Source organism: Python bivittatus, unplaced genomic scaffold (genome assembly GCF_059951505.1).
Source record: "Python bivittatus isolate LINGU-HERP-01145 unplaced genomic scaffold, Pbiv_v1 ctg000850_np1212, whole genome shotgun sequence".
In the NCBI taxonomy this organism is placed as follows: Eukaryota; Metazoa; Chordata; class Lepidosauria; order Squamata; family Pythonidae; genus Python; species Python bivittatus.
This window is the reverse complement of record NW_028277112.1, coordinates 63,493,035-63,505,809: the sequence shown is the minus strand read 5'-3', so window position 1 is coordinate 63,505,809 and position 12,775 is coordinate 63,493,035. Positions and strand designations below refer to the sequence as shown.

At 38.9% G+C, this 12,775-nt stretch overlaps 1 protein-coding gene across 3 annotated transcripts in view; it reads left to right on the top strand.

The window, feature by feature from the left end:
* The window catches only part of GAK (cyclin G associated kinase), a 68,420-nt gene that overhangs the window by 25,482 nt on the left and 30,163 nt on the right, over positions 1 to 12,775 (top strand). For all 3 annotated transcript variants that reach the window (XM_088130099.1, XM_088130097.1, XM_088130096.1), the window contains exons 9-13: positions 389 to 501; positions 1,386 to 1,497; positions 3,414 to 3,537; positions 11,528 to 11,577; positions 11,685 to 11,833. In XM_088130099.1, the coding sequence (XP_087986225.1) occupies positions 389 to 501; positions 1,386 to 1,497; positions 3,414 to 3,537; positions 11,528 to 11,577; positions 11,685 to 11,833 (548 nt within the window). The remainder of the gene's footprint in view (positions 1 to 388; positions 502 to 1,385; positions 1,498 to 3,413; positions 3,538 to 11,527; positions 11,578 to 11,684; positions 11,834 to 12,775) is intronic.

The following is a 12,775-nucleotide window of genomic DNA, read 5'->3' as shown; positions in this document are numbered from 1 at the left end:
GAGGTGGCATGGAAGGGAGGGGAGCTGATGACTTTGCAGAGAATTGTTGATTTTCTTTTAAACCCATGAATGCATTTGGTTTCTGTACCTACAATTGAATGTGAAGGGCCACTCTACATCAGCTATTTCAACCTGCTAGAGAGCAATAATGAGAGCCATTACAAGGTCAACCCATCTGAAGAAGATAGACTAGGAAGAGCTGGTATGCTCTTATTTCAGGAAGAAGACTGGTAAATGTAATGAGATTGTCTTTTTATTGTTTCAGTGTAGTTTAAATGTGTGGCTTCATCCTAGCCACTTCCTAGGAAGTTACAGCAATGATCAAAAGTCCTATTGGCAAACATGCGTCTTTAAACATACTGGAATCTCTTTCTTACATTTTTTTAAGATTCTACTTTGAGAGTGAACCCAGAAGAGAGGCTGTCCATTACTGAGCTTGTCAATCAACTGCAGGAGATTGCAGCTGCTAGAAATGTAAACCCAAAGTCCCCTATCACAGAGGTAATAGATCCTGTTTGGTGAAACCCAGTTCTCAGCTGCGTGGCATCACTTAGCCTATCTTTACTGATCTCAAAAAGCTAGGCAGATTTGGACCTGGTTAATAGTCAGATGGGAGAACCCCAGAACCCCAGCAATGTAGGTGAGGCTGAGAAGAAGGTAGTATCAAATCATTCATTTATTACTGCCAGGAAAATGGCATGGACACACCCAGGAATTGAACTTTACTTGGGTTAAGGATGTTTTAACTTTAGTAAAAAAAAAAAAAAAAAAAAAACCTGTGGCAGCAGTGGGCATCTTTTAAAATCTGGGCAGCACCCTTTTTTTTTAGTTACCCGCTGTAGTCAAGAGGAGCAAGGAAATAACGTGGCAGTGTCATTGGATGGGACAGAACCAATGGTCTGTTTTTAATATTGTTTGGAGGATTGCAAAATGTTGGATATTGATGATGTCATGTTAGAGGGCTTTTGGGAACTGCAAAAAAGACAGATGTTAAGACTGGCTTGTGGGGGTGGAGATTGCATAATTCCTCCCCAAGTCATCCTTTTTTCATTCTGCTTTCTTTCTGCTCCTCCGGGCTATGATTTTCAAAGGTGAAAGAGAAAAGAAAGGTGATGGTGATGGTGTATAGAGCAGAATATGTAAGCCAGTCCTCCTTCATTTTTAATAATTGGGCTTAGCATTTTTCCGTATTAATTAGATTCAATTTTCTGGAGTGCTTGATTTAGAGCTTTATAATAAATCAGAATTTACAGTGATCCTTACATCCTATGTTAACAATCAATTAAAGTGAGTCAGTATTACCTTTGTATTGCAGATGGTCTGTGGGAGGGGAGGAACGAGAGTTCATTTGTGTTCACTCCTGCCATGATGCTTTTTTTTCCCAGCTTCTTGAACAAAATGGGGGCTACGGGAATAATGCTCAGCCTAAGACATCTTCAGCGTTGGTGCCACAGAACTCAAAACCTGCTGGTCAGCTTAACAATATATATAATGCAGGTATGTTCGTAATGGTACTGTCTAAATTCCAGTTCTTGAGTGTTTTACATTTCTTTAACATGTCTGGTATCTTTCTTATGTAGTCTTTCTTATAGTATTTGACAATCTCAGTTCTTATTTTAGTATTGTTATCTGACTTTAAAAAGTTTCCCCAAATGTAGAAGTCCTGATAGGAAGTAATAGAAATCAAGCTTTGAACAGAGTCATAGATGCCATGCTTGAGCTTCTGAAGGAAAGTGGGGTATAAATCTAACAAATAAACGATCAGGTTTGGGGTAAATCATGGAATCCTGTTACTTTCAAACTTGGGAAATTAGCTTATTTACAAAGAACTTTTACAAAGAACAGTTTCAAATCATGGTTTGATAGTTTATTTTGTTTTAACTGACACGTTTTCCAAGTTTGGACCTAAAAAAATAAAACCTCCAGAAGTTTTGATTTGCCACTTTGTTTTGAGTAAAAGGGAAAATGGAAGAGAAAGCAGTCTTCTGTATTTTGTGTTCCTGACAAACCACAATAATTTGGAATAATTGGAGTAAAAAGGGGAAAAGCGATTCTCTCTGATGTAGAAAATCCAGACTGATTTTATAGTCATCCCTCTCTGCTGAAGCGATTAAAATCAGGTTTTTGAATATTTGTTGATGGTATGAATCTGGGAGAAGTTTATTCCGGAAACACAAAATGTATTAAAGGGGAAAGAAAAGTTCTGAACTGCATGGTCCCTGACTCTTGAGCCAAACAGAAGAACTTTAGTCTGGTTTAGATGTTTTTGTGCCCCAACAAATGGAAACCTTCAGAATAAGCACCATGTCACTTTTTGTATGTTTTGTTTATTTTAGGAATATAATAATTATACCAGTAATATCTGACTGCATTTTACATAGTGACACCATTGATTTAAGAGTTTACACTTAGATGTCTTTACATAGAGCAGTGGAGATGGCCCATAGAAATGGGACTCATGTATCTCCTTGAGCTTCATCTTGAAGTGAATAGCGGTGATATGTGTACTTAAAGAACAAGGTCTTTCAGGGCACTTTAGAGACCAACAAATGTATTACTGTATAATCCTTTGTGAATTCAGCCACTTCACTGGATCAGATGTGCCTACTGTTACAGTTTACCTAAATAGTGCATCATTGGCTTTGGAGTCTAGAAACCAATAGGATTTGCAAATGAAATGGGTGAAATTTTGTGAAGTTAACGGAAATGCCATAGTTGTATCAAATGCCAGTGGAAGGTTGGTTGTCTCCCTCTGGAGCAGTGTTACTCAACCTTGGCAACTTTAAGACATGTGGACTTCAACTCCCAGAATTCCAGCAGCCAGCAGGCTGGCTTGGGGATTCTGGGAGTTGAAGTCCACATGTCTTAAAGTCGCCAAGGTTGAGAAACACTGCTCTGGAGGTTTTTAAGAAGACACTGGACATCTAGCTCTAGTGGATAGCTGAATTAGTTTTCCTGCACATTGCAGAGGGTATTCCCTTCCAGCTGTATAGTCCTACCATTCTGTGAACATTTCAAGCATACAGCAGTCCTCTGATCACTTAAGGTAATAGCAGCTGACTGCTATTTGAAATTGAATGCTTTGTTTATTGCAGCTAGTAGGTTTGCTGGACTATCCTTTGCTTCAGAATGTGTGGGTGTCTTAGAAGGGAGATCATTTGCTGCTTTTGTTGAATTATTATAGTTGGCCTCTCCTCTCTGTGTAGAAGAGAGGAGAAATCAAAAGACTAAGACTAAGGTAATACATAAAGAGAACAACTAAAGTGCCCTGCTGAATTTGTTTTTAAATGGAAATACAATTAAATACATTTTCAAATGGACATGTAAGTCTTTTTAGGAACTACGATAAAACTTTAGAGGCTTTAATGATGATTGAATGCCTTAGGCTATAATGCTGTGTTTTTGGCTTTTAGGGCTGATCGTGGCAGAATGTGACCAGTCTTCTGGTGGATTCTTTGATATCCTTCGGGGTGGGACGGAAAGGTTTTTCACGAATATCAAGGATACATCTTCAAAAGTTATTCAGTCTGTAGCCAAGTAAGTAGAAATTTAGCTATGCTGATAGTTCCATTCACTGTAACACAGTTCACCATTCTCAGTGCAATGGGTATTTCATGTAGTACCTTTTTTTCTCTTGTTTTTATTTTATAAGTAATAACCAACGTACAATCTTGTGGAAAGGAAGGCTAGGAATTCTGCTAAGATCAGATGATGAATCTCTGCTGTGGATCCCATCCTTTCCCAAGCTTGGTTGTGAGAATAGAATTGTTGCTTAACCAGATTAAGTCTCAACTAGGATGTACCAGAAATGTTGATAATGGGGAAAAAACTGGAACTCCAGTTCTGAAAAATCATAAAGTCAGAATGTCCCTTGTTCAGGAGAGAACATCGTAATAGTATAATAAAGTACCAAAAGTCAGGTCCCATAGACAAATTGATTTAATTTTTTAAAATGTATTTATTTATGGTCCAATACCAAATCATCAAATTTAAAAATATAGCACACCATTAAAGTCAGGCCTCATAGACATTTTATTGTATAAAGTAAATTCAGTGTTCAAATTGGTTTCAGATTTTCTTATAAACACTTCCTTACTTGTTTGACACATACTCCTTGAACATTCCTAAGTACAGTAACATTTTCTCTGAAAAAAAAATTAATAAGACATATTGTAATTGGCCTACGGGGCTTGACTTTTGGGATACCCTGTATATATAACTCTGGTTTGCCTATCAATACTATGACCATATTTTCTTGGAAAAAATAAAGGACAAACCTGAAGAAGGGGCAAATCTGAAAGAGGTTCTTAAGGATAAAAAATTGTTTATGTTTGTAACTTTGCTTTACAAAGGAAAATTCAAGAGCAAAACCAAGAAAATAAATCTAAAGGTCAGCTTTTTGAAATAAAGGACTGTCCTGAATCTATCAATCACTTGTATCATTTCTGCACTGTCCTGTCACCAATTCTGCAGTAGGCTACGGAAAGAAAGTGGCAACTTTAAATTATTGCTAGGAAAACCAAGGAATATTAGATCTTGAAGCAGAATTGTCACAGTGAATATTTCAGTTGTGGCATTTCCTGTTAATGGCTTCAAAAAACACCAGAAAAATAAGCCTAAATCCAGCCCCAAAAGGCCTGTTGTAAGTTTCAGAGTGAGGAAGAGTGACTTCCCATTCATTAAAATATGCCCAAATTTTGGCAGCAGAATCTTAGCGTGGTCGGATGAGTCAGGTTACCTGATTTTCATAGTCTGACAAAATTAAAGCACCTTTTCTTGTATATTGCATTATTTCTTTCCAATTACAGTGGAAAAAGTTTTTAAAAATTATTTCATGTATTTCAATAGTTTTTACTGCATTTTATGCTCCCATTTCAGGATTATTCTTAATGCTGAAAAGCAGGTAAATAGACTTAAAACCAGCACGCCAAATTTACAGATGAAAATCAACTAGAATCCAGTCAAGTTAGTCCCTTGTGGGTGCTTCATTGCAAACCACCTGACCAGTGCTGTGTTTAGGGTGGCAGGGATGTGAGAAAGTTTGCCTTCAAATCGTAGCTGAGAATTGCTGAAAACAGGGCTGTCAAGCTGGCTGGCTTTTCAGTTAGAATCATTTCCCAGTCACCAGTCACTTACATCACGCTGTAAGGCCCAATATAAGAACATAATTGGTCCCAAACATTCATTCATTCATTCAATAAAAAAACCAAATTTCCATCATAAATACAAAAATTAAAATAGACAGCAGCCAAGGAGGATGTCACCATCAGTGTTTGTTAGCACAACCAGGAATTGGGACCCTTCACACACTCTGGGCATGCTTGTTGGGTGAAGGAAGAGAATTCATGAATCCTGGCATATAGCTGGGCCAGACCCATAGCATATCCCCTGGAGCTTTTAAAAGTCTGTTTGGAGGCTGTTCTTCATCTCTAATCTGGCTTTGGATCTAGCTCGCATGTTAGATAACCCACTGAAGGGTTGCTCTGTTCTGTGTCGCCTTAGCAACTCATAGTTTCTAAATCATGTGGGGTTGTGTCGATCATTTCATTCATTCCTTCAGTTACTGTCTGAGAAAAAGTGTGGGCATGGGAACAGAGAGTTCAGAGTGACCCATGTGATTTTGCTTTCAAAAAATGCCAAGACAGGATGCCAAGACGGGGAGGGGAGCAGTGAGATGGGTTTGCATATTTTAGGTCTGTTAAGCTACCTTAGTGCCATTGAGAAGCAAGCCCTGCTTTGCTTGCTTTGCTTTTGTGTTACTGCAGTAAGTTTTGAATACAACATCTGGTGTAGAAGTGAAAATTCCTTCATTGATCCTATGATCATATCAGTCTGTTCTCTCCCAAATCAGGGCAAGACTCTTGTTTACGTGCACTTTTGTATCTGCTCTAGACCAGGGTCTTCACTGGGGGGAGGGGGCTGGGGGGCACATTTGAGATTTTGAACACCTGTAAGGGGAGTTCCCACAAAATGGTTGCCATGGTGAGTCTGGCCAACCACAGAACCCTCATATAACAGAAGATAAACAAAACCCTGGATTGCCGTTACCCACTATTTTATTTTCTAAGTCTGTTCCTTGGGCAGAGGAGCGGTAGGTTATGCTTATGGTGATTTGCTTTGCAACATGCTAGTTTCCCATTTATTTTTTTAAACTACAAGAATATTTTACAAATGACAAGGCAAGAAGCTGAACAAGCTGCAGATGGCACACTGACACTCATTGCTCTCAGATGCTACATTGGGGTTCTAGACCAAAGGTTTTGCGGTCTGCAGATCATTAATGCCTCTGCAGATGATTCATGGGGGAAGATGGTATTCTAATAACATATTCTTGAGGGCCATCTTTCTGTGTCATATTCAGTGTTATATTATTATTTGAAGCTGTAATTTGCTTCACAATGCTGCATTCTGTGAATTGAAGCATTGTTGCTTGGTATGACCAGTATGAATCAATTACTGTTTGCACATTTGATGGTCAGATCAGTGGTTATTACTTCACTGCTCAAGAGAAAGTGTATTTAAAAATGTTGGTTTGTATGGGCTCTGAAGAAGGTTTTGATGACAATGTAATGATCTGCTTAAAGGAAAAGGATGGGAACGTCTATCCTTTGGATATCAGCAGAGATATTTATAATAGTTTTCAGTTTTACCCATCTTCATATGCTTTTATCTTAAATGCACAACTGTGAACTTGGAATGAAATAATATGCTGTAACTTATTTGGTACACTGGAGGGTGAAACAGACATCATAGGATTGGAGAGCCTTATGGACTTTTTTGGATCTTATGTAGCCCAGTGGGTAACTGGTAGCTTTTGAAGTGTAGCTACTGCCATTGCAGATATCAGTAGGAGTAACAGGCACAGTCCTTCATCTCAATGTTAATCCATAGAACAGTGTTCCCATAATTCCAAGTCTACCTGTATTTTTATGCAAAGAAGAAACAACTAATTAGACTGGAGGCAGAATGTACTTCTTCCTCTGCTGTTCAGCAGCCTAATCTAATGAAAAGTTTATGAGGAGGAAAGTCTATTGCCATTACATATTTAGCTAATAGTAAATGAAACTGATTTATAGAGAGGTTCAGGTCCAGTATTCTGGAGAGATTGTGACATCAGGATTAGGCTAACCAATCATAAATCATTTGACCCACATACTGTTCCATGATGTCATTCTGTTGGTGACACTGAACCAAGGTAGTGGTTCAATGTCACTGAGACCTCAAGAAGCTCACTTGGTTTTAGCTTTTCCTTTTCACTAGTCATTCAGTTCTTGAATGCTAGCAGCTGTATTCTGTCAGAGGGAATCCCCATTGGGATGGACTGGGACCGTTTCTTTCAAACGGGGTCTTTCTTGGACAAGGTGAAGCACCTCAGGAGATGTCTTTTTGTTTCATGGGTTGATATCTCATGGGTTATGAGTTATGGGATTTGAGTAGTGACAGTGGGAATAATTCTGCAACATCCCACTTCCAGAAAAAATATCTTACATTCACTACCAGTGCTGTGTTTTAATTGGTGCTTCATGGTCTGAGCCACAGAAAAAGATTGGATGGTGCAAGAACTCAAAAGCTGTTGATTGTTAAATATTGTCAAGCTAATTTACAAAATACTTCCAAAATAGTCAACATAATTCTTACAGTAATCTAGGAAAAACTATCAAAGTTTTTACTGAAGTGACAAAATGATCGTGTTAGTTTCTTTGCTGTTCATGGGTAGTCTAATACAGCAATGGTATTTGCACTGTTATGCAGTATCTTTTATCTTTACTAAGAATCCAAAGACTCATATATTTATTCTATATATATCCAAGATTAGAGGTGTGTGCTTTCTTAATGGGTGTTCTCTTATATAATACAGCAAAGTCTGTCCACTTGTATATTATACATCGAGTTCTATTTTTAACCCCCCAAAATGGGCTTATCTGAAATAATTTTGACTTTTTTGGGTAATTGAAGCAGTAGATCAGATATTTTCCAGATGTTTTGGAACACATGCTGGCTGGGAATTCTGTAAGTAGTACTCTTAATACAACTAGAAAGCATCTGGCTGAGGGAGGCTGTGGTATATAATGAGAGATCAGATAAATCTAAATTACTGAGTTGGGATAGTTTTTCATATCTTGTGAACATTTATAACTTGACCCAAGCACTCTTAGCTGGAAACAAGCAACATTTTAATTGATAGAAGTTACAAATAAACATATGGAGAATTGCCGTATCTCTCAGAATATATCACGGAAACACTGTGTATCAATGTGGCATCAACAGCATGTATGAAAATAGTTGACTAAATTTGGGAAGAGTTGTCAATACAGTATTGGCTCCCATCCATAGTGATGGCTCTTGTTATTCATAATGGTATTAATCCAACTTAAAGGCTCAGGCATTTGCAGCAAAGAAAAGCAAAAGCAAGATTTGGTTTGGGGAGTTCAATTTTTTTCCCATCTTTGGTTTGGTTTTTGGGTGACTTCTGCTTTGTTTTGTTTTACATTTTGACTCTGTGTGTGATGCTTATTTCCTTGCGCATTTTTCCCCGTCGCCTCTCATCATTCCATACCCATGTTTCTTAGCAGCCCAAGGTAAATATGTCTTCAGTATGTTAGTATGTGTACTGTATGTGCATGCTAACAGCTCACTTACCAGTATGAAGCTTGCTATGGAAAGGTTTCTGAACTCTCAAGTTATACATGTGGCTTGTGATCTCTGCTCACTGTTTTAGCACATGCATATGGGTAGACCTATATGACTTAAGACATTGCTGGTAGGTTCTCAGTTACATTTATAGTTAGTATCATATTCTTAATGTGATAGTCCTGGCACATGTATAACTTTAGAGCTTCTGTTTTGAATCAGAATTTAATAATACATTGCTATGTCTTGTACTTCTGATTTTTTTCTCCTCCATTAGGGAAACAGATAGTAGGAAGTAGATTGCTGTCAAATATTCTCATTGAAATCTTTGATTTCTTGATTTCGGTGTCATGTTTAGGGCTTGAAAGAATGGGGGTGTGGTGTGTAGCCAGATAAAATAAACTTTGTGGACCACGTTAAAGTAAACTAACACATTCAAACTAAAATCCTTTTCCGAAAGGCTCACTTTCAGTTATTGTATAACACCAAATAAATTGAAATCTACATACATTGTATAATGATCTCCATATAGATTGTTACATGGTCAATTCCCCACAAAATGAAAAAAAAAAGTTGTTGCAAACTCTAAAGAATAGAAAAAAATGGTTCCATGCAAAACTCTGGCTTTGGTATCCAGGCCCACTGAAAAATTTAAGCTGGTGCACAAATCTCAGAAATCCCAGTTAGGTTGCCCTTTCTTTGTTGCATTGGGTAAGATTGGGCAATTGATAACCCAAGGGCTTGATGGATTCTTGCCCTTTTGCCCACAGCTCTATTCATGTCAAACTAAGTAAGAATCCACTGACTTGGACAGCAGTGATCCTTATACACTTTTGTTCAGGGGACCTTACCAAATTGGTCAATTGTTGAGATTATCAACATCTCAGAAAGCGTTAACTAAGATGCTCTAGGCCTAGGCCAGCCTTCCCCAATCTGGCTCCTTTGAAATAGTTTCAGTTGCAGTGCCCATAATTCCCAGACATTATGGCCAATGCCTGACCAGCAGAAATCTACACGTAGATCCTTCTTTGGAACTGTGCTATACTGAACTGAAAATGGGGGGTGGGTGGGATTTCTCACATCTGTACATCACTAGATAAGAAAAAGGAACTTTCCTGTTATATGGGAGCTTTTTGAATATACAGGGACATTTTCAAAGAAGGATCTCCCCTGCCCTTTAGCTATGCAGTCCATGTCATGGCTCAGGAAGAATTGTGCTCAGTGCATAGCTTTGCTGTGAAGCAAACTGGTGAGGAGATCAAGCCTCGGTTGATAGCCCTTATTAAAGGAAGATGGAAATCCTCAGCATAAATGTGGAAGCCAGACTTCAAATAGCTGGTTAAAGAATTTGTTAGTTTTGTGTGTGGACGTGGATGTTTTACTTAACTTCTCTACCTTCCTAAATCTGTTTTTCAAACTCTAAACATGCTATCCTCTAAGGAGCCTAAATACCATCTGTGCTGACCTAAATTAACTTGTTTCTGCATAATATTGGTTTTTTCCTGTTCACTGTTTGAGACTGATTTACCACTATGTTACACTGTATAATTGACCATCATTTTATAGACTACTCATTAAAGTGCTAATCTGTGTACTGTACAGCTTAATGCCGTTCACTGCTATTCTACTTCCTCCTCCTCCTCCTCCTTCCCTCTGTAGCCATTTCGTGTCGTTTGCCTTGATCTCTATAGCACAAAAGAGGGTTGGGCTAGTGCAGGATTGAAACCACTTTACTCATTGTGTCTTGAAGGACTTTTTGTTGTTGATGTAATAACAACCTAGCCTATTAATTTCACAGAACTTTGATATAATCTAAGAAGAGGGAACCTGTGCCCTCCAGATGTTACCGAACTGCAATTTCAGGCATACTTCACCATTGGGTATGCTGTGGGAATACAGTGGTACCTCGGGTTATGAACGCCTCTGTTAACGAACTTTTCGGGTTACGACCAGCTCTGGCCACAAAAATTTACCTCGGTTTGCGAACTCCGCCTCGGGGTACGAACAGGATACACGGCCATTTTCCCTCCCGTGACATGGTCCGCAGCCATTTTTCCACCCCTGACACGTCCGCAGCCATTTTCCACCCCTGACACGTGGCCCGCGGCCATTTTCCGCCCCTGACACGTGGTCCGCGGCCATTTTCCGCCCCTGACACATGGTCCGCGGCCATTTTTCCGCCCCTGACACGTCCGCGGCCATTTTTCCACTCCTGACACGTCCGCGGCCCTTTTTCTGCCCGACACGTGGTCCGCGGCCATTTTTCTGCCCCTGACACGTGGTCGTAGGGAGAGGGACTCTCCCTCCAAGCAATAGCTGCCTCCCTGTCCTCCACGCCAGAACGGATTAACGGTAATTACATTGAACCTTATGGGGAAATTTCCTTCGGGTTGCGACCAATTCGGGGTGCGACCAGAGTCATGGAACGAATTAAGTTCGTAAACCGAGGTTCCACTGTACATGCAATTGTAGTTACCAATAGCTGGAGAGATGCAAATTCCTCCCAACCAAAGAGAACACAGCTCCCCCCCCCCCACCGAGAAAGTATTACAAAGCCTACTATCTAAGGCAGTGATCAGAAACCTTCAGCTTTGGGATAATAGGTTTTTCCTGACTTTTGCCCTAAAAGCAGAGAATCCTTTGATAATGGTTCATGCATTTAAGCTTCCATTTATGTCCTAACCAGCGGGGTTCTGGATTCTTTAGATTATCTCCCATAATTCAGATATTTGAGAATCATATTTAAGAAAATCTCTTGGGGATAAGGAAAACAGGTGTTGTTCCTGTTTGATGAACAAAAAGCCAGTAGAATCTAATAAGCCACTTGAAAATAATCATTTATTGAACCAAATCCCATTCTAACTTTTAACTTGAGTTTTTTTTATATATATTTCAGTTATGCAAAAGGAGATCTGGATATATCATACATTACATCCAGAATTGCTGGTATGATTCAAAGCATTTTATTAAATATAATTTTCTTTAAAAGCAGGTTAAATATATTGAGTTCAACCCTGACTGTTTTTTTCCCCCTTTCTCCCTACATTCTCTAGTGATGTCATTTCCAGCAGAAGGTGTTGAGTCTGCTATAAAAAATAACATAGAAGATGTGCGGCTGTTCTTGGACTCAAAACATCCTGGACGCTATGCTGTCTACAATCTGTCTCCGAGGACATATCGGCCCTCCAGATTTCACAATAGGGTTTGTAAAGTAGTATAACTTTTTCCCATTGTTTTCCCCATTGCAATATTGCCCATCTCATTGTGCATTTTCCTCACCTTGGCATGAAAATAGTAAGAGAGTTGCTTTAGTGTAGAAAAAGGATTTTCAGACTGACTTCCATCCATCATCTCTTCCTCAAAGCCCAAACACCTCTTTAGCCTGAAGGCTTCATTCAATTTTATGGGACTGCAAAGGGCAGAAGGGGTTGCCAGTAAAATGGGGGTGGAATTGAAAGAAGAAAGTAATATTTCCTAAAGTAAATACATGAATAGAGAGAAAGAAGGAGAGAGTGCATGCCTGCATATGGCAGTTGCCAACCAGATGTTTTCAGAAGGTCCATTGAGCAGGAAATGAAATCATTTACAGGTAGAACAACACATACTCTCATACATACTTTTGCCTCTATTACTAGCATTTCTTAAACAAAAATAACCTGTTTGACTGAATTAATTGTGTGTGTGTGTGTGTGTGTTAGAGAGAGAGCGTGTGTGTATGTATATATTCTACCATTTTTAATAATTTAAAATTAAGAAAAAGGCCATTCCAAATGTCAGCAAATCTGTTTCAAAATATTTACAGAATTTGGTTTTGTATAACCTTAAGCATAAACTCTAAATGCATATCATTTTATATATGCTTCTTAATTCTAAACTATAGTAGCTTCCAAGCTATTTCAGTGCCACACTCTGCTGCTGAATTTTAGTGACAAAAGAAGACGGAGCGCTGTGGGCTGCGCCAAAGCCTTGAGGTGGAGAGGGGGAAGCACATGTGGCCCCCACTATTGGATAAGATCTTCATAATATTGAAACTTGCTGCCAGAAGATGTGTAGAGTTTTCCCAGGTTCATAGAAAGCACACTCTGAATTAGGGATATACAAAATACTCCCTTTCAGAGACAGAACATTCCAAAGAACCCTCAAG